This window comes from Caenorhabditis remanei, chromosome III (assembly GCF_010183535.1).
Source record: "Caenorhabditis remanei strain PX506 chromosome III, whole genome shotgun sequence".
Lineage (NCBI taxonomy): Eukaryota > Metazoa > Nematoda > Chromadorea > Rhabditida > Rhabditidae > Caenorhabditis > Caenorhabditis remanei.
The window spans coordinates 9,554,649-9,575,171 of NC_071330.1; the positions used below are offsets into that span (position 1 = coordinate 9,554,649).

Consider the following 20,523-nt stretch of genomic DNA (forward strand, 5'->3'; position numbering starts at 1 on the left):
AAGTACTCGACCTCCTATAAAGAAAAACAGAGATTTTGAGAATTGAGTTAATGATGATGTTTCCTAAATAGGAACTTTCTTCTTTGAATAGACGGGATAAGTCTTTGATCGCATCTGAAAGTGCTCAGCACCTCCGATTATTTCAGAAGATGAAAGGGATTCTCAAGTATATTCGGAGACTAGACCTACTTCATCAGATAAACCCTAATCCATGTTCTTTTTTTCTAACTGACATGCTACTTCTAATCCGGTCGAACTTACATCGCCATGTGTCTTCACACTTGTTTCCACTCTTCGTTCGTTCAAGCCAATACACAACTTTCGAAAGTTGTGTCAATCCTTAATAAGCTCTTCGGCTCCACCCCATTTCTTCAAGCAGAAGAAAGTTTTTCACATCTCGACGCATCTTCGTCACGAAATTTTACTCCGTTTTGAGTTTATTCACGGAAGTTTTCTTCGTTGCTCCGCTCCGTCGCTGACTGAAAACGTTCTAATTCGCAGCTCGAAATTGATTTCTTCCTTCTTAATACATTGAGGCTCAAAAACCAGTAAAAGTGTTGCAGAGTTCTATCTTTTTGAGCAAAGCTTCAGCTCATTGGATGAGAAAGAAGAGGAGAGGAGAGGACTCCCTTTCGTTTTTTAGCTCTACGCATTCATATTCTCATCATCATCATCAGGGTCTTGAATTTTGACGCTTTCTTCTTTTTACTCACAAATTAGGTCTTCATTTGCTTTTTTTTAATATGGAGCGTTGATATTCTTTTTAAAATTACAACTTTAAAACACACGAATCCGTCATCAATAAAAACAATTAAACACATATACATATGCATGATTTTGTGATAACTACCGTAATCTACCAAACACATCTTTCAACGTTACCTCAATTTCGTTTTCAATATCATTTCTATCCTTTTTGACATTGTTCTTCTTCGGAAAACCCAGATATTTCTCGGCAGGTCCTGACAACAGATGGTTAATATACTTTCACTCATCAACAATTGTTTTCCTTTTCTCGCCCAACTTTCTTGACTAGGTATAATGTATCTTCTCTTCTCAAAACTTTTTCTCTCTATTTTACTTCTTTTTTTTCAAAACTTCACTGGAAAAACATTCAGACAAATATGGATGATAATGAAGATTCGAACGAGGCAATGTCACCTCCTCATTTAGAAAAAATGGAATATTCGGAGCCTCCAAATCTACAGCAATTACCACCAGCAACTGAGCTATATCTCACTCCAAATGTTTTGTATAACACGAATTCTCCTGAAGACTCTCCGAATTCTTCCGCTTTTCTGTGGGCGTCATCTTCCTCTTCATCATCATCATCTTCTACATCATCGTCTTCGACATCATCTGAACCTTCCTCAATTAACAACTCCCTTGTATGGCCTTCTTCTTTGACATCTTCCACCTTCACGTCTCCAGAAGAATCCGTGCAGCCTCGACAGATAGCTGTGTTCGATAAAAGTTGGATTCCAGATATTCGAAAACTTTTGCAACATGTTTCAGAATCGTTTCGTGAGTCGGATGTGGCTAGTTGTTGTCAAAATGTGTTTGTGATTGTGCTTTCGAATTTGTTGAAAAATTTAGAAGTCGGTTAGTGTTTTAGGCTGAAAACAATGATCTCGTGGGCTCTGAAACTTATAGAAATCGAACACAAATGGGTGCATTATTCTCATTGGCCTCTATTCTAATAATAACTTTTCAGTGAACCAATCCGCAGACACTGTTACTCAATTAGTTGGTACAGCTCAAGCGATTCAATCGTCTCAACCAGTTGTCGAATCATCTGCTCCCGCGACTGCCCCATCTGAAGATCAAGCAATTGCAGCGTCATCTTCTAATCCAGTTTCTGTGGTTCCCGTTGTCAAATTCACAAATCAAACAGCTCCAAATGGGAGTACTGTAGCCACCTCAGTTGGTCAAAACGTCCGTCTTACCGTCAACGTAAGTCAAATTATATACTTGAATAAACAGATAAAAGTTATAATTTGCAGGGAAAAAGAGTGGGACGTCCACCAGGAACATTCAAAAGAGCACCGTAAGTTACCATTTGAATTAATAACATGGCATACCTTGAATCCAATTATAATCTAATCATTCTAGAAACCACATCGCAAGCTCGAATAATAACGGAGACGATGTTGATGTAGAGACGGCAAATGATCTGACTTGTCGATGGAAGGATTGTATGATGAAGTTCTCGACTCTCAAGGTACAAACTGTCTCTCTTCTTCTATTTTACTTATTTTTTAATACAGGGCTTGGTTGATCATGTTCAAGAAAAGCACGTTCAATCAACTGAACAAGAACACCATGCATGGCGTTGTGAATGGGAAGGATGTGATCGGAATGAGACGTTCAAAGCACTCTATATGCTCATTGTGCATGTTCGTCGTCACACGGGAGAGAAGCCGAACAAGTGTGAAGTAAGTGAAATCGGTTTTTCCCCATTCTGGTAACTTCATTTTAGTATCCCGGGTGTGGAAAAGAATACAGTCGTCTTGAAAATCTCAAAACGCATCGAAGAACTCACACCGGAGAGAAACCCTACAAATGTGAATTCGCTGATTGTGAAAAAGCGTTCAGTAATGCTTCTGATCGCGCCAAACATCAGAATCGTACTCATTCCAACTTGGTAAGTTTGAAAAACAAAAACATAAGTCGATTCCAAACTCTTCTGGATTCTTTCACCACCAGAACTTAAATTATGTGTTCAAAACTTTTAAGTTCAAATCCCTTTTTGGGAATAAAAAGACCTTTTCTTAAGAGTTCAGAAATTGATTCAGAGTTCATCCCTGATGGTGACAATGGGGAAAACACGAACAAGATTTCCATTGCAGAAACCATATGCATGTCAAATCATCGGCTGCCAGAAGTCGTACACTGATCCATCTTCACTTCGAAAGCACATCAAAGCTGTTCATGGTGATGAGGAATATGAGAAAGCAAAAAAGTCACGTCCACCAAATTATTCAAATCGTAGACGTCCTGATCCTCGAATGGCTCCACCAACTGGATCCCTCTCTCATCCATATCTCTCAACACCTCATTCCATGACTTCAAATGCAGTTCCAGTTCACCAGAACAACTTTGTAAGTGAATACATCTGAGAAAATGAAAGACCATTATGTGTTTTGCATGAACTTCTTCCACTCAATGTACACATTTTCCCCCATTTCCCAACTTCTCCTTCTCACTTTATCTCCCTTATTTTTCCGTTTTTTCTAGATCAATTTGGCATTGGCTCAACATCATCATCGGGCTCAACTTATGGCGGTACGGGGTTTTCTTTTATTTTTAATCTAACTGAGTTCAATAAGTTTATCTTCGGAAACATCGAACATGGACAATTGTTTGAAATCATTGTCGTATAATGTCAGCACGATTCTGTACATATTCTGCCCCTTCTACACCTGTCACTAGTTTAATGTTTATCAATTTTTTGACTTAATTCTTTGACAAAAAAATTGCGGTTTTCAGTGTTGTGATTTGAATATCATTAACTTAATCAACCAAATAATTACTTCCAAACTTGTGTGAGACATTCAGTTAACCTATAATTTTCAGAGCAATGGAGCGTTGATGGATCCAACTACGGCGGTTCAAGTATCTCAAGCTCATCAGGCTCATATGATGCAATCTCATATGATGCAGCAAGCTCATGTTAATGCTGTGGCTGCTGCTCAAATTCAAGCTCAACATCAAGCAATGCAGGTTCAGGCAATGCAACAGGCTCAAGTAATGCAACATGCACAAGCAATGCAACAAGCTCAAGCCATGGTTCTCCAGAATAACATCCTGTCGGCACAGGGACTTCTCAATCCATTCACACCAATTTCTCCATTACTTCCACCAAGACCAACGAGTATGATGGCTCTTATTCATCATCAACAACAACAACAACAGCAACAACAAGGACAACAATTGACTCCGCCCACTCCAACAATGATGCAGTTGACTCCACATACTCCAATTACTCCAATCACTCCAATCACTCCGATGGGATCGAATGGTCCAATGTTCACTATGCCTAACCTAGTGGTTCAGCCTCCTATTCGGGAACCAATTCGAGTTGATACTGTCGCTCCGCCCACTGGTGTTCATCCGACGAATCAATCAGCACGACCAAATTTCCCATCTATCCCTCAACAGATTCATTTGCATAACGCAAATGTCGCAACGGCTGAAGAAGATGATGAAATGTCAGAAGATGATGAAGAATCTCTTCAACCTGCTCAGGCAATCCCTGCTTCCCGTCCCAGAGACGGATCAGATGACGGGAACAGTGGTTCCGGTGCTGGTTCTTCTCGTTCTAGTGTTTCGAGTGGAAGTGGAACTTTGGAAATGGCTGGAAGAGCAACTCAGAGTGAAAGCAGAAGCAGCGGATCTGGTGAACGTGGAATGAGAAGTGAGTATAGGGCGATTTTCTTTTTTTCTATTTTCTTTCTTTCAGGTTTCTTAATTGCTGATATCCTTCAACTCGCCAGTGAATTCGGAAATGATCGTATCATTTCAGACGGTGAGGAGCTTTCATCAAAAGTCTCTGAGTAATTGTAATATATTTCAGCTCTCAATCTCTCCATCTTCGAAACTCGTGATATCAACACCGTCTGGCATATATATAGTCTATTCGACAATGCTTGCTCCCGAATGGATCATTTTGAAACAGGAAAACGTCTTCCAACTTGGCAAGAAGTTCGAGTTCTTCATTCTTATTACCATAGTCCACATTACAATCGTAATCTTTTCCACGATTCCCCAGCTGCCCGTACTCGTGAAACTCTTTTCTGGCGCGCGATCAACTCTGCAAATAGCCGCAGAGAACATCAAATTCAATCGATTTCACTTAACTCTGAAGTTGATGAAGGATTTGAAGAATATGCTCTTCGAGCAGCTCGTGACGGTAGACGTGCTACTTCGAATAATCAAAGTGCTGCTGTTAGAGTTGGAGCTCAAGAATCTGAAGATGAAGATGATGGTTTTGGTGATTCAGATGATGACCTCCCAGGTCTCGGATTGGGAGGTTTGGATGTTATTGTTCGAAGAAGACGTCGAATTGTCCGTCGTCAAGCTTTGAAACAAGCTTATATGGAGATTGATGAAAGCAATACCGACAACCAGTTTGGAGTTGTTGGAGGAGGATTCGGTGGCGAAAACAATGAAAATGGAGACGACCGAAGCTATGATAGCTTTGTTCATACACCTCGAATCGATGATTCAGATATCAATTTTATAAAGTTATTCAAGAGAGCCGAGTCTGATCTTGCTGAGAAAGCAGCAAAGTTGCCAAAAATTACTGAAATGGTTCCAATAGATCAAGTTCAGACATCTCAGCAAATCGTGAGTTTGAGCTTCTCTTTTCCAAGATCCAACTATTTTTTTCAGCAACCAGAACCAATCAACCCTCCAGCTGCCTGCCGATCGAGCACAACTCCTTTCAGCGTTCACAGATTGTTGGTCGAAGAACCGGAATTTCGTCAAAGTCTTCTCCGTTTCGTAACAATTCATGTTGACAACGATGAGATTAAAAATAACGTCTCATCGGATGAGTTCTACAAATTGCCATCAGACGAGAGACGGATGATTGAAGAAGCTATGTCAGCTATGGATGGTATGGAGTCGGCTGAAGCTGCCCAGAATCAAGCTGTGATTGAAGAACCACAAGAATCGGTAAGATATTGTGATTACCTCAATTGGTGTCCTCGTTCTACCCCCATACAATTTTCCTTCGTTATCGAAATCTCTTTTTAAACCTTCCCCATTGAAAACCATCAAACTTTCAGCTGTTCGCAGAAGACCAAGAATCATCATCTAATGTTCCAAGTGACTATTCCATTCCTTCCAATCCACGTCGTCGCTCCAGTGATTCGGAGCATTCAGAAGTCGTCCCAGAGAAGAAACAACGCAAACATTAAAGTAATCGGAAGCTGTTTATTTCTTCTCGATTTACAGTAATCATTCCCATAATCTCTGATATACAATATCTATTTTCCAACCTTCTCATTTATTCATTTCAACTTCCATTGGAGTTTATTCTTCTAACATGACGTACTGTAGTTTGTGACATTCTAATATCTCCAAATTTACCACAATTCATGTTTTCCTAGTAGTCTTCCTTTCCTCAGATTTATTTCTATCATTTCTTCTTTTTCGTTCTTTTTCCCTGTTTTTTCACTATCTCTCTCCCCTTTTGCACTCTGTTCCGTTATAGATTCTTGCCCTGTTTTTTAATTCAACCCGATCACTTTTTACACACTCTCGCCAGTTATTTTTCAAAATCCCGAGAACACAAATCTTTTAATACAAATGATCTCTATCATCCCCCCCCACCACTTTTTTTATTGTTGGTCAAATCAGCACAGGGTTGCCCACACATTTTTCTTAATCTTTTTCTATTTTATTGAGCCACAAAAATTGAGCTCCTTCTCCCCTCTATGAATTGAATTTCCTTCCGTTTGTTTAATTACATCCCGTCCCCCATCCCCAACTCGAAAACTTGTACCATCTCCCCATGATTCGTTTCTTTTCCAGCATCTCCGTCTCCCCTGTCTCTCATTTTACAGTTTAAAAAAATGAAAAAATGTATAGAATTCGTACTTAGTTTCAAAAACACCCTTCACCTAGTACCATAGTTTCTCGCTTGTTTTCTGTTACTTTCCTATCCGAGCACTTCTTTTTTCCTGTCTGTCGTTTACATATCTGTCCTTCGTTCCCTTTCTCTCTCTTTTTCTACAATCCAATTCACATGATTTTATGATTGTGCAATTTTGTACTTTTCACGCACTCACTTTCCAATAAACTATTCATTCAAAAGAGTCTCCAATGTATTAAAATTAAAGTGAATGCACATAAATCAAAAAATAAATGTTGAAGAAATCGACACGGGGAAGAATGAAACAGTTAATTGTGCGAATAATGGTGTCTCATTTCTACTCGGTATCTGACGACTACAGTATCCTTCCAAATTTGTAATCGTCATGCACAACAAGTTATATGAAACTCTTTCTTGTAAAGACACCTGATTCAATTTTGTCATTATGAATGGGTAAAAAGCGCAGACAAGAACTCGGTTAAATACGTTTTTGATACAGTTGGAGAATGTCTGCAATCAAATAGCTATTTAATTTTTTTAAATTAGTTCTTACATCTCATTTTAATTGCAGATTGTTCTTTTTCCTTCACTGCGGATTGAAACTGATTTGGTTCGACGGATTATGGAAGGAATACTTCTGATGTAGATTAAGATGTACATTTACTTGTTCAAAAACTGAGAGTAGTTTCTGACTGTAAATTTTGTTTTTCAAAAGTCCCAAAAATTGTATTCGCGTTCAAATCACCCGGAACCGCGTCGTGAGCAGATGATATAAACTGTTAGTTCATGTTCCCGATGTGATCATTCATCGGTAATAATCTTTTCAGAATTGTCGAATTGGCAAGGAAAATATAATATTAATTATATCAATGACAGGGAAATTCTGATGGTAAATCCTTCAAATAATTTTCATATAGATGAGTCATGTTAAGATTGATCCGAGCTACAAGTAAATTTGTTATCACACTCTGCGAACTTGAATTTATCTCCAGTGTGAATCAGAACATTTGTACATGAATGAATTTTGAAATCTTCGAGAGGAGTATACTTCATTGTACATTCAGAAAACTGAAATAGTTTTCATTGGAAGAAGAAATTTTTAAATAAATTTCTTTTAAAATTTTATTATTTTGAAAGAAAATGGTGAAAGTTTGAGTAACTCTGAAGAACAGTATTTTGACTTTTGAATCGAGAAAATATGCTTCGTGAGTTGAGAATTTCATTACAAAATCCCATTGAGTACTTTTCGGAGACATCTCGACTTTTTTTGTGAATGAACTGCAGGTATAAATTATATGCAGAAGATCAGAATGAATTCGTAATAGAGAACGGAAGGCATTTTGAGAAGCCGAACGGAGCTAGATATTTGTTTAAGTTGTTGTGAAAGAGCTCTGTATGAGATAAAGCGAAGGAAGCTTCACAAAATAAAAGCGCAAAAAACGTCGTCTTCTGAAACAGAGTTCACCGTGCCACAAACACAGCATATATTCGCACAATTGGCAGTTTTTCCTCTCGGTGTCGATTTCTTCATAATTTATTTTTCGTTTTATGTGCATTCACTTTAATTTACAAAATGGAAACTTTTATTAATAAATAGTTTATTTTAAATTGAATGCGTAAAAAGTACGAAATTGCACAATCATAAAAACCTGTTACTGTAAGTCGAGATAAAATAAACAGCTTCCGATTACTTTAATGTTTGCGTTGTTTCTTCTCTGGGATGACTTCTGAATGCTCCGAATCACTGGAGCGACGACGTGGATTGGAAGGCATGGAATAGTCACTTGGAACATTAGATGATGATTCTTGGTCTTCTGCGAACAGCTGAAAGTTTGATGGTTTTCAATGGGGAAGGTTTAAAGAGATTTCGACAACGAAGGAAAATTGTATGGGGGTAGAACGAGGACACCAATTGAGGTAATCACAATATCTTACCGATTCTTGTGGTTCTTCAATCACAGCTTGATTTTGGGCAGCTTCAGCCGACTCCATACCATCCATAGCTGACATAGCTTCTTCAATCATCCGTCTCTCGTCTGATGGCAATTTGTAGAACTCATCCGATGAGACGTTATTTTTAATCTCATCGTTGTCAACATGAATTGTTACGAAACGGAGAAGACTTTGACGAAATTCCGGTTCTTCGACCAACAATCTGTGAACGCTGAAAGGAGTTGTGCTCGATCGGCAGGCAGCTGGAGGGTTGATTGGTTCTGGTTGCTGAAAAAAATAGTTGGATCTTGGAAAAGAGAAGCTCAAACTCACGATTTGCTGAGATGTCTGAACTTGATCTATTGGAACCATTTCAGTAATTTTTGGCAACTTTGCTGCTTTCTCAGCAAGATCAGACTCGGCTCTCTTGAATAACTTTATAAAATTGATATCTGAATCATCGATTCGAGGTGTATGAACAAAGCTATCATAGCTTCGGTCGTCTCCATTTTCATTGTTTTCGCCACCGAATCCTCCTCCAACAACTCCAAACTGGTTGTCGGTATTGCTTTCATCAATCTCCATATAAGCTTGTTTCAAAGCTTGACGACGGACAATTCGACGTCTTCTTCGAACAATAACATCCAAACCTCCCAATCCGAGACCTGGGAGGTCATCATCTGAATCACCAAAACCATCATCTTCATCTTCAGATTCTTGAGCTCCAACTCTAACAGCAGCACTTTGATTATTCGAAGTAGCACGTCTACCGTCACGAGCTGCTCGAAGAGCATAATCTTCAAATCCTTCATCAACTTCAGAGTTAAGTGAAATCGATTGAATTTGATGTTCTCTGCGGCTATTTGCAGAGTTGATCGCGCGCCAGAAAAGAGTTTCACGAGTACGGGCAGCTGGGGAATCGTGGAAAAGATTACGATTGTAATGTGGACTATGGTAATAAGAATGAAGAACTCGAACTTCTTGCCAAGTTGGAAGACGTTTTCCTGTTTCAAAATGATCCATTCGGGAGCAAGCATTGTCGAATAGACTATATATATGCCAGACGGTGTTGATATCACGAGTTTCGAAGATGGAGAGATTGAGAGCTGAAATATATTACAATTACTCAGAGACTTTTGATGAAAGCTCCTCACCGTCTGAAATGATACGATCATTTCCGAATTCACTGGCGAGTTGAAGAAGATCAGCAATTAAGAAACCTGAAAGAAAGAAAATAGACGTCTGAAACTGAAAATTGCCAGATACTCACTTCTCTTTCCACGTTCACCAGATCCGCTGCTTCTGCTTTCACTCTGAGTTGCTCTTCCAGCCATTTCCAAAGTTCCACTTCCACTCGAAACACTCGAACGAGAAGAACCAGCTCCGGAACCACTGTTCCCGTCATCTGATCCGTCTCTGGGACGGGAAGCAGGGATTGCCTGAGCAGGTTGAAGAGATTCTTCATCATCTTCTGACATTTCATCTTCTTCTTCAGCCGCTGCGACATTTGCGTTATGCAAATGAATCTGTTGAGGGATAGATGGGAAATTTGGTCGTGCTGATTGATTCGTCGGATGAACACCAGTGGGCGGAGCGACAGTATCAACTCGAATTGGTTCCCGAATAGGAGTTTGGATTTGAGCAGCGACCACAGTATTAATGTGAGATTGCTGGATCGTATGAGATTGATGAGATTTAGACACCTTAACGGCTGTAGTTGGATTCTTTAACGCTCCATTACTCTGAAAAATAAAGATTTACTGGATGGCTCACTCAATTGATTTGATTCAGGGGAAAAAAACGGAAAAATAAGGGAGATAAAGTGAGAAGGAGAAGTTGGGAAATGGGGGAAAATGTGTACATTGAGTGGAAGAAGTTCATGCAAAACACATAATGGTCTTTCATTTTCTCAGATGTATTCACTTACAAAGTTGTTCTGGTGAACTGGAACTGCATTTGAAGTCATGGAATGAGGTGTTGAGAGATATGGATGAGAGAGGGATCCAGTTGGTGGAGCCATTCGAGGATTTGGACGTCTACGTTTTGAATGATTTGGTGGACATGACTTCTTCGCTTTCTCATATTCGCCATTACCATGAACCATTTTTATGTGCTTTCGGAGTGAAGATGGATCAGTGTACGACTTCTTGCAATCAACGATTTGACATGCATATGGTTTCTGAAATGGGAATCTTGTTCGAATAATTTTAGTTCTGAAGTGGTGAAACAATCCAAACGAGTTTGGAATCTAAGTATGTTTTTTTCGAACTTACCAAGTTGGAATGAGTACGATTATGATGTTTGGCACGATCAGAACCATTATTGAACGCTTTTTTACAACCAACGAATTCACATTTGTAGGGTTTCTCTCCGGTGTGAGTTCGACGATGCGTTTTGAGATTTTCGGGACGGCTGTACTCTTTTCCACACCCAGGATACTAAAAGGAAATTATCAGAGTGGGGAAAGTACCGATTTCACTTACTTCACACTTGTTCGGCTTCTCTCCCGTGTGACAACGAACATGTACAACGAGCTGATAAAAATCTTTAAACGTCTCATTCCGGTCACATCCTTCCCACTCACAACGCCATGCATGGTGCTTTTGTTCAGTTGATTGAACGTGCTTTTCTTGAACATGATCAAACAAGCCCTGTATCAAAAAAAGAAAAAAACATTATTTTACTAAGATAGAAGAAGAGAGACAGTGTATACTTTCAGAGTCGAGAACTTCATCATACAATCCTTCCATCGACACGTCAGATCATTTTTCGTCTCTTCATCAACGTTGTCACCGTTATTGTTCGAGCTTGCTATGTGGTTTCTAGAAAAAAATATAAATTGATTCAACGTATGCTATGTAATTAATTGCTATTCTCAAATGGTAACTTACGGTGCTCTTTTGAATGTTCCTGGTGGACGTCCCACTCTTTTTCCCTGCAAATAATAACTTTTATCAGTTTGTTCAAGCGTATAGTTTGACTCACGCGGACGGAAAGGAGGACGTTTTGTCCAACTGCAGTGGCTACAGTATTTCCATTTGGAGCTGTTTGATTTGAGAATTTGACAACGGGAACCACAGAAACTGGATTAGAAGATGACGCTGCAATTGCTTGATCTTCAGATGTTGATCGAACGTGCATCTCTTGAACATGATCAGCCAAGCCCTGTATTAAAAAATAAGTAAAATAGAAGAAGAGAGACAGTTTGTACCTTGAGAGTCGAGAACTTCATCATACAATCCTTCCATCGACAAGTCAGATCATTTGCCGTCTCTACATCAACATCGTCTCCGTTATTATTCGAGCTTGCGATGTGGTTTCTAGAATGATTAGATTATAATTGGATTCAAGGTATGCCATGTTATTAATTCAAATGGTAACTTACGGTGCTCTTTTGAATGTTCCTGGTGGACGTCCGACTCTTTTTCCCTGCAAATTATAACTTTTATCTGTTTATTCAAGTATATAATTTGACTTACGTTGACGGAAAGGTGGACGTTTTGTCTAAGTGCAGTGGCTACAGTAGTTCCGTTTGGAGCTGTTTTATTTTCGACAGCGGGAACTACAGGACTTGGATTAGAAGATGACGTTGGGACTTCTCGATGTTTAGGTAGACCAGTCGTGAGAGCTGAACCGAATAATTGAGTACATTGTTGCCAATCAGAATGACATTCATTTGTATATATCATATAGAAACTTCCGAGCTCACGAAAACGTTATCTTCAAGCTAAACACATTTGTTCTATTCGCTCGAACTTTTACTATTTGTGGATTACTCTATATGAATCTATCATTTTCTGTACATGGCTACATGTACTTTTACCGATTTTTCGATGACCGAGATCAAGAAAATTCGCCACTATACGATTAAATTGTAGGTGTCAATGTCTCGTGAGCCCTTATATCTTTTTAATAATTATACCTGAATACTTCTGATAAAAGTGCAAGTAAAGAACTAGCCTGGTGATGGTGGACGAAGTTGTAATGGATTTTGAGCGGTTTGATGGGATGGTGCAACGGATGAACGAATGAAATTGGCAGTTGCTGATCCAAGCGATAAACTTTTTTCTTTGAGAGGGCTACCAGAACCATCTGCAAGAAAATTATAGTTTAGAATCCACCCACACGACTTGCCTGATTTGAAAATATGATCATCAACAACCATCGCAGTCATACAATCCGTGAGTGGCTCCATGTTTCTACCCTGAAACAACTTCAATTTCAGAGAATGAGTTGTGAGTAAATATGAGATGAAGCTGTAGATCAAGTATGCGATTTAATACTTTTTGTCGTAGTTACTCACCTGAGAAACTTTAAAAATGATGCATTCATTGGCACTTACCTTAATAGTTGAGACCATCATGCCGGCGTTATTAGTATTCAGTTTCGCAGGTAAAATGATATTGTTATTCTGATGTGAAACGGGAATAAGTTCTTTCACTCTTTGAACAGTAGTTCCAAAATCATTGACCAACAAATTACCCTGTTGATTTTCGGGACCTCTCACTCTCGGCTCACTGATTTTCACATCTTGATTCAAAAGCTGACAACTATTGTGTTCCAAAAGTATCTTTACTGAAAATTGAAGCTGATTATTTTATCACGTCAGAAAAACTAACGGATAATCGGTGCAAGAACAACTGAAAGATGGAGAAGAGCGTCTGGTAATTCTGGCAGTGGAGAAACTGTGTGAGATTTTGAAGAACTAGTAACACCGAAGTCGAACGAACTTGAATTGGGGTTCTGAAAATTATAAGTTCATTACATTTCCGACAAAGAAAAGTGAATCACCTGTGTGAAGACCTGTTTCAGATTCACGTTTTCTTCAACTTTTTTAGTTTCGAAATTGACTTCGACATTTGTGCCGTTCACTTTTCGTTCTTTTTTCATATCGTAAGCCTGAAGGGCCAATGTATATTTCAATATTGCTTGCATTTCAACCTACCTTTAAAAAATTACTCGCCTGCTTGCACAACTCTTCTAGCGTCACTCCGCCAAAACTCAACGGATTCTCAACAGTTTCTACTCTTTCTTCTAATGGACTGGCCAAAACTACTCCGTTGGCTGAAAATATGATCATTTTGAGACTGTTAGCTTACTATTGAAATAGCTTACCTTTGATGGCTGTATCGGTGGTAGTTGTTTTTTTCAGATTTTTTTCAACCTTCGGCTTGACTTTTTTGAAATCATCATTTTTTCGTGTTTTTTTTTTGGTAATCATCTGAAAAATTCATATTTAGAATAGTATCGTAAATATGAAAATCTTTGCGAGATGACTTGTTGGCTAACACCAAACTTATGAGGTTATTCACGTCCGGAAAAAAAAGTGTTCTCCCTTGATTCATTTACCGGAAAAACGGCAAAAAAAGGAAAAAAACTTCTTTTTTTCGGTAAATGAATCGAGGGAAACATATGTATTTTCGGGAAGTGAATAGCCCCATAATAGAAAAAAAGTTATGTAGGAAATTCAGTTAGTGGAGTAAATTTCGGGTTCTATTTCCTACTCGATTATTTGATGCCCGATAAACTATGTACTTTTCGAATTACAAATAAAGTTTTAAAATGTTCTGATGATAATTCAAGTGTTTGGAACTTTCACATGTTCTCATTTTTTAAATTCGAAATACTTCACTGAAATTTTTGTTAAAATTTGAAACTTCGAAACCCCTTGTTGATCATAATTACGTATTGAAATATGGAAATGTAGAGTGAAACATACTCTTTGGTGTAGCAGAAAATGATAATGGATTCCATCTTTATCAATGAGTAAGGTCTATTTGAATAGTTAGATAAGACAAATCAGAAAATCACAACATAATACAAATATGATTTGAGTACTTCAAATTGAAAAACATTAAACAGAAATGACTGACAACTTGAAGATTTGACTAAATTTTTAGCATTGGAGCAAAAATATAAGAAAGATCCACACGATTGTAGGAGTTGAGCTCAAGATACTTCTTAGTGATCCGATTAACGATCTCCATAGAATCAATACGACATGCCGTGAAGCGCTGACGGTCACGATTCTCTGACGCTTCTGGAAAAGAAAAAATATAAAACCCCATGATTAATTCAAAAATCTTACTCTTCTGTGAATCGCTCAACTTGCGGATAGCAGTCTCGACGTCAAAAATTTGGCGGAAGAACATCTGTTGATCGAAGAGTTGCTTGGAAGTATATTCTCGACGAAGAACACCAGTAGAACAACGAACGCATTCTAATCCTTCACGACACCATTTCATTGTTCGAACTCTTGTTTTGAATTCACAAGTAGGTTCATCGCATCTGAAAAACAAAAATACGATCAAAATAACCGAAAAGCAAACCTGAACGCAGCGGCATGATGTCTGGATACGAATTCACCCAGTTGGCGATCAATTTGATTGAAAATGACCGCCTGGTGTTCTGAGGATTCCCATGATTTATCGCATTTTGAACAACCGGAAAGCAAAAGACGAGGGCATGTAGGATCAGTCTGAAAATTAGGAAAACTGAAATTATTCAACACATGAAACCGAGGCTATTTCTAGTGCTATTCTTGGAAAAATAGGTTTTTCATCTGCGTCTCCTCATAAACTTACCGTACTATCAAATGTCTCTCGAATTACATTAGTTTCTCCGCATTCTGCATATGGACAAACCACAATCACTCCCTCGCAAAGTTCATAACTCTGAAAACAAATTTTTAGACTTATTCATAATCGGTGCTGACTTCTTGTTGCCATGTGCAATCTTCTTCAGCTGCCCTTTGAGATGCCTGTGCAGCTGCTGCTCTCTTATAATTAGCCGAGTCTAATCCAAGGGATTCAGCAATTCGAACAGCATCAGTTTCTTCGATTGGCTCAACGAGACGAGAGACTACAGGATGAATTTGTTGGGCAAGATAGTATAGAAGATCTGCAAATGTATACTTTATTTCATTTAACCTTATTCGAGATTATTACCTATTTTCAGATCTTTGTTATCAATCATTTCAGTACGATGATAAGCTCTCTGAGTTGCAGCATTATCTGATCCATCGTCACAAATCACGTACTCGACAATATCATTGTGCCTGAAGTGAAACTTTCCGCTTTTATTGAGTCGTTGGGCAACTGCTGCGTGAGATTGTGCTTTGACATCTGAGTATTGTTCTGGATTACGGGTCAACTGTTTACTGATTTGGAACATTTCCAATGGAATAGTCCCTGAATCCAGTTTTTGACGAATTTCTTTGAGAAGATCATCAATTGATGAAATCATTTCATCGCGAGTCAGTGAAGTATCAAGGATTTTGTCGACGACCGCTCTGAAACAGTACAATTCAATTAGAACAATTACAATTCTACTTACGTTCCCGTCTCTTTGGCTAATTGAGACCAATCTCTTCTTACGATATCCAGTCCTTTCAATTCTTTCGCTTCCACTCTGGTATCAGGATTGATTGTTAAAGCGGCATACTTCTTCTTCTTCAGCAACAACATTCTTTTGAACACTCCATCGAGATCGAGCTCCAATAAACGATGACACTTATTCACTGCTTTTTTGATTTCAGATCCCAACTTTTTCGCTGCCCCCAAATCAACCGAATTTGTGTTAATCATAATAGAATCAGTATCTCCGTACACAACAGAATATCCCATTTTCTCCACGAGATCTTTTGAATGCATAAGAATCTCTCTTCCTTTAGCTGTAACTAATGCAGCAAGTGGTTTGGCATAGAACCGAGAATACTGAAAACCGAGACATCCGTACATGGAATTTGCAGTGAGTTTCAAAGCCATCTGCCTGATATCTAACTGTTTTCTTTTCGCTTCGTTACGCTCGGTTTTCATGAGACCCTTCACATTCCGACGACATTCAACCAGTTTTCGGATTTCACGTGGAAGAACTCCTTCGATATCGGTGTTTTGAGGAACAGAAAGTTGCTCGTCGCTGTCTTTTGCATACTCCAACGTTGTATAACAGATATTGTATTCTTGGATGATACTAGGATACAATGAATTGAAATCTAGCAACAGAATGAGGGTTTCGTAAAGCCCTTTTTTTGGTTCTAACACCAATCCTCCTGAATATTGAGCCTTTCCGCTCTTTTTCTCTTCTGTCACTTCAGCATTATCCTCTGCTTCTTGTTCCTTTTTCTTTTTAGCATCGAAAGAGTTGTATTTATCAGGAGCAATGAGATCAGCCTTTTCGAAAGCATGTAGCAATAGATATTCGTTTCTTTCAGCTCGTCCTCCCATCATTGTTCTTGATGTAATGCCACCAACAATTTGTGAAATTTGTAGATAAAGGGGAAGAGCGTTGAGGTGATTGACCAGTCGAATCGAGAGCAGAAGATCATGCCAAGACCAATTGATAAGACTTATTAAATCTTTTGACTCGCTGAAAATGACATATCAGTTGAATAGAGCTTTAGAAAACTTACGAATAGAGGTGTGGAATTTCGCTTGAATAAATCTCTCTCCGAGTCGTTTGAAGAATTTGTTGCGAAAGTTCAGTTAAATCAAAACTTCTTGATTTAACAAGTTCCATTGCGGCTAATTTGGAATCAAGCATGAGCCGACCTGCAGTCAACTCCCATTGTCCAGATTTTGAATGCCCCAGTTTTCCGATATTGATGGAACGTTTGAGACGAGATATCCTCGACCAATTTGGCAATTTCAATTTTTCAAGACGAGATACGAGAAGTGCAATCGTGGCAGATAAATCATGACCAACTACCATATCAGGTTCTTGTTCATTGATTAAGGCGAGGAAACGAGTGAGAAGTGCTTTTTCATTTGCGATAGTTTGAACACAGTTCGAAATGTGACCAGTCTCGAGTCGTTTTTGGATGTCATACGGAAGAGATCCTCCGGATGGTTTGGTGATCACTGAAAAATGAAATTTGACAAACTTTCAACTTCCATGCGGAAACTTACAGCATTTGCGTTGGAAATTTTTAGGATCACCACTTGGGTGGCTCAAATCACATTTTGGATTGATCAACACAGAAATCATACAAATCTCATTTTCCTTCTTTTCATTTAATGTTGTCACAATGTTCAATGCAAAAAGCTTGATTGAAGGTATCGCCAAGTTTGAATTAGCAGACACTTTCATTTTCTCCAAATCATCATCTTCCAGATATCTAATATTTCTCATCTTCTCCATGTCAACTTCGAATTCGTGCTTACAATTGGTTGTAGGTGCTTTTGGTTTCGCTGAAAAACTAATTCAGTTGGTCGATAGGAAACAAAGACTCACCATAATTGTATAGTTCAATCCATCCAGGTCCCATGAACTTTTTCTCGATAAGAAGACGCTCGAGAGGAGTAACAGAAGTGTTGAAAGTGTGTGAAAAGGTATTACCTCTCAAATCACTTGGAAGTTTTCCTTTGTCAGCCTGTAATATCAGACGAAATGATTAAATTCACTAAAATATGTTATTTACCGGATACAATACTTCCATTAAAGGTGTTTTCGTTCCTCCGCCATTTCCAAAACTTTCGTCTCGGATTAATTCTTTCTCCACCATTTTACACTTGAATTCGTGTGTATTGAATTTATTTTTCAGAACATCTCCAATCTCCTTATGCAACTCAGCCAGGTTCGATTCTTCTCCTGTTCTCAAATTGTGGGATCTTGGCATGAAGTAAACCTTCCGACAGATGTTTTTGACTACAATTGAGCATGATTCCCACGAAGTTGCACTCGCTTTCACCCTTCCAAACAAATAAACCGTTCCGTTTGCTTTATGAACATCTTCGTAGGCATCTATCCAATAAATACGAATAGCCTTTGTGTCCTCGGATTCTCCACTCATTACATAAAATGGTTCTGATCCCGTCTCTACTTCAGCAACATTCGCTTCCTTTGACTCTTCTTCAGAATTCTCAGTCCAAACATCTTCCATCACGCGGAACTTTGCGAGAGTGTCCTCAACTTCTTTTATTCTTCCAGTAGTTTCTACCTCGTCATTGTCCACTTCCATTTTCAAAACTTCCTGCGGAACTTTTAAGTTTTTCTCTTTTTGAGGAGAAATCAAAGGAGTCTTAATTTCAGTTTTGATCGGAGATACCGGTGGTAGATCGTCGAAATCGGGGACGCCTGAAAATATCAAATAGCTTAACAAACAAAGTAGTTGAAATTATTCACCGTAATCATCATCGTCGTTATCTTCATCAGATTTTGGTTCCGGAATAATTTTCGCCATCACTTGATTTTTGCAATTTTGGAAACGATGGGGTGCTAGTCCTGTCACATTTGACGTTTTTGATTTCTTCACAATAGGTCGTGGAGCTATAGCATCAGAAGTCGGAGAATCAACACTTCTACCTCTTTTGAACGGATTTTTTGACACTTTTATCGGTTGCTCTTCCACTTCTGCATCGCTATCTACCTTATCCAATTGCTCCAAGATGTTTTTTAATTCTTCATCGTCTTCAAGATTTGCTTTCACTTTAGACTCGTCGATAACTGCCTTTTTGGACATAGTCGATGATAAAAAAGCATGCATCGCTCCTTTCTTCTTATCTTTCTTCTCTTTTTTCGTTTTCTTGTCTCCCCGTTTAAATGAAGATTCTCTCGGCACATCATCTTCACAATCATCCCCATACTCGTCGTCTTCAAAATCAACCCCGGTGTCCACGTAGCCCATCCCGTCTGTAACATTTTAAACATGAATCGGAAAACAACCCTGAAAATACCGTCATCAACGACAAAGTTATCGTTTTGTCGTTTCGACACAATTTGTTCATACTCGTCATCGTCAACTGTGTCGTAAACGTCCTCAACTTCAATCTAAAAATAATAGAATACATGATACTTCCTATGAACTTTAAAAGTCAATATTTTACATCTGGTTTATAGGCTCTTCCTGATGCACGGGCTTGTTTCAACTGCTCCATGGCCGAAAGTTCTTTTGTTTTCTTCGCACTGACTCCACAACGGCGAGATGAGCGCCGCACATCTCCTTCCGCGTTGTTTTCAGAGTCAGACATCTGAAATTTTCGAATTCAGATTCAGTAAAACGTTATTCAGTACAAAATAATAATTAAATTTTGAGAATTTCAGTCGGAAAGTGAGGTAAAATGCCGAAAAGATGTTTGAAAGATCGTTTCCCGCGCCTGTTTACTCAGTGCGGTAGAGCGCGTTTCGTTAATTTTTTCTTAGGTCGGAGACCCCACCGATTCCGTGGAAGAAAAATTCACGGGAAAAAAAAATTCACGGGAAAATGGGCGGAGTTTCGACTGCAACATCGCCGCGCAGTTTTTCAGCAATTTAAGTTTTTTATATTTCATGGACGAATTTCAGCATACTTTTTTGCAAATATATAGAATCGCCTACTACAAATCCTATAAAAATGATTTCAAACCTCTCACTTTAAGAAATCCGTGCGTTTTAGACATCTAAAAAACTATGCGGCGATGTTGCAGTTGAAACTCCGCCCATTTTCCCGTGAATTTTTCTTCCTCGGAATCGGTGGGGTCTCTTAGGTCGCCTAGACCGCCACCGATTCCGCGGAAGAAAAATTCAATGGAAAAATACAGTGAAAAATGGGCGACGTTTCGATTGCAACATCACCGCGCCTTTTTGCCAGCGATTTTGCTTGCTCTTTCATGGATGTATTTCAGCATAGTATTTTTTCACAAATATAAAGTGTCGCATACTGCGAATCCAGAAACAATGTTTTAAAACTTCTCACTTATAGAAATCAGCATATTTTTGTCACTTGAAGAACAGTGTGGGGAAATTGCAATTGAAGCTCCGCTCATTTTCCATTGAATCTTTCCACGGAACCGGCGGGTCTTCTTGATAGAATAGATACACAGCAAATTCCATGGAAGAAATTTTCTGTGGAAAATGGGCGGAGTCTGTTTTGCAGGGTCGCCGCGCAGTTTCTTCCCGAATTAATTTTTTAGCAGGTAATGGAATTTCGCTGTAATTATTTCACAAATAAGTAGCGGAACCCAATAAGATGCCGGCAAAATTATGTAAATAATTCGCGTTTCTTGCAATCAAGC

General features: G+C 38.8%; 4 protein-coding genes across 4 annotated transcripts; 1 reads left to right on the plus strand and 3 right to left on the minus strand.

The window, feature by feature from the left end:
* Nucleotides 1-1,124: 1,124 nt before the first annotated feature.
* Nucleotides 1,125-5,924, plus strand: GCK72_010310 (uncharacterized protein; the record flags this gene model as incomplete). Its single annotated transcript, XM_053727796.1, has 13 exons — nucleotides 1,125-1,602; nucleotides 1,715-1,953; nucleotides 2,004-2,047; nucleotides 2,113-2,221; nucleotides 2,268-2,435; nucleotides 2,480-2,644; nucleotides 2,850-3,101; nucleotides 3,238-3,285; nucleotides 3,577-4,417; nucleotides 4,463-4,528; nucleotides 4,577-5,349; nucleotides 5,395-5,679; nucleotides 5,793-5,924. 13 exons carry the CDS (start codon nucleotides 1,125-1,127, stop codon nucleotides 5,922-5,924), a joined length of 3,600 nt encoding a protein of 1,199 aa, XP_053587373.1.
* A 2,369-nt stretch (nucleotides 5,925-8,293) lies between these two features.
* Nucleotides 8,294-12,222, minus strand: GCK72_010311 (uncharacterized protein; the record flags this gene model as incomplete). The annotated part of the gene is made up of 14 exons (XM_053727797.1): nucleotides 8,294-8,425; nucleotides 8,537-8,821; nucleotides 8,867-9,639; nucleotides 9,688-9,753; nucleotides 9,804-10,275; nucleotides 10,461-10,712; nucleotides 10,807-10,971; nucleotides 11,017-11,184; nucleotides 11,247-11,355; nucleotides 11,425-11,468; nucleotides 11,519-11,698; nucleotides 11,745-11,853; nucleotides 11,919-11,962; nucleotides 12,013-12,222. The coding sequence occupies 14 exons, from the start codon at nucleotides 12,220-12,222 to the stop codon at nucleotides 8,294-8,296; spliced, it is 3,009 nt and encodes a 1,002-aa protein (XP_053587374.1).
* Nucleotides 12,223-12,488: 266 nt separating this feature from the next.
* Nucleotides 12,489-13,754, minus strand: GCK72_010312 (uncharacterized protein; the record flags this gene model as incomplete). Its single annotated transcript, XM_053727798.1, has 6 exons — nucleotides 12,489-12,737; nucleotides 12,876-13,108; nucleotides 13,153-13,276; nucleotides 13,325-13,432; nucleotides 13,479-13,597; nucleotides 13,649-13,754. The coding sequence occupies 6 exons, from the start codon at nucleotides 13,752-13,754 to the stop codon at nucleotides 12,489-12,491; spliced, it is 939 nt and encodes a 312-aa protein (XP_053587375.1).
* Nucleotides 13,755-14,421: 667 nt separating this feature from the next.
* On the minus strand, nucleotides 14,422-19,500 carry GCK72_010313 (uncharacterized protein; the record flags this gene model as incomplete). The annotated part of the gene is made up of 14 exons (XM_053727799.1): nucleotides 14,422-14,573; nucleotides 14,622-14,821; nucleotides 14,869-15,011; nucleotides 15,118-15,207; nucleotides 15,357-15,433; nucleotides 15,481-15,824; nucleotides 15,869-16,900; nucleotides 16,944-17,391; nucleotides 17,440-17,721; nucleotides 17,765-17,903; nucleotides 17,952-18,607; nucleotides 18,656-19,162; nucleotides 19,207-19,300; nucleotides 19,357-19,500. The coding sequence occupies 14 exons, from the start codon at nucleotides 19,498-19,500 to the stop codon at nucleotides 14,422-14,424; spliced, it is 4,308 nt and encodes a 1,435-aa protein (XP_053587376.1).
* Nucleotides 19,501-20,523: the final 1,023 nt, after the last annotated feature.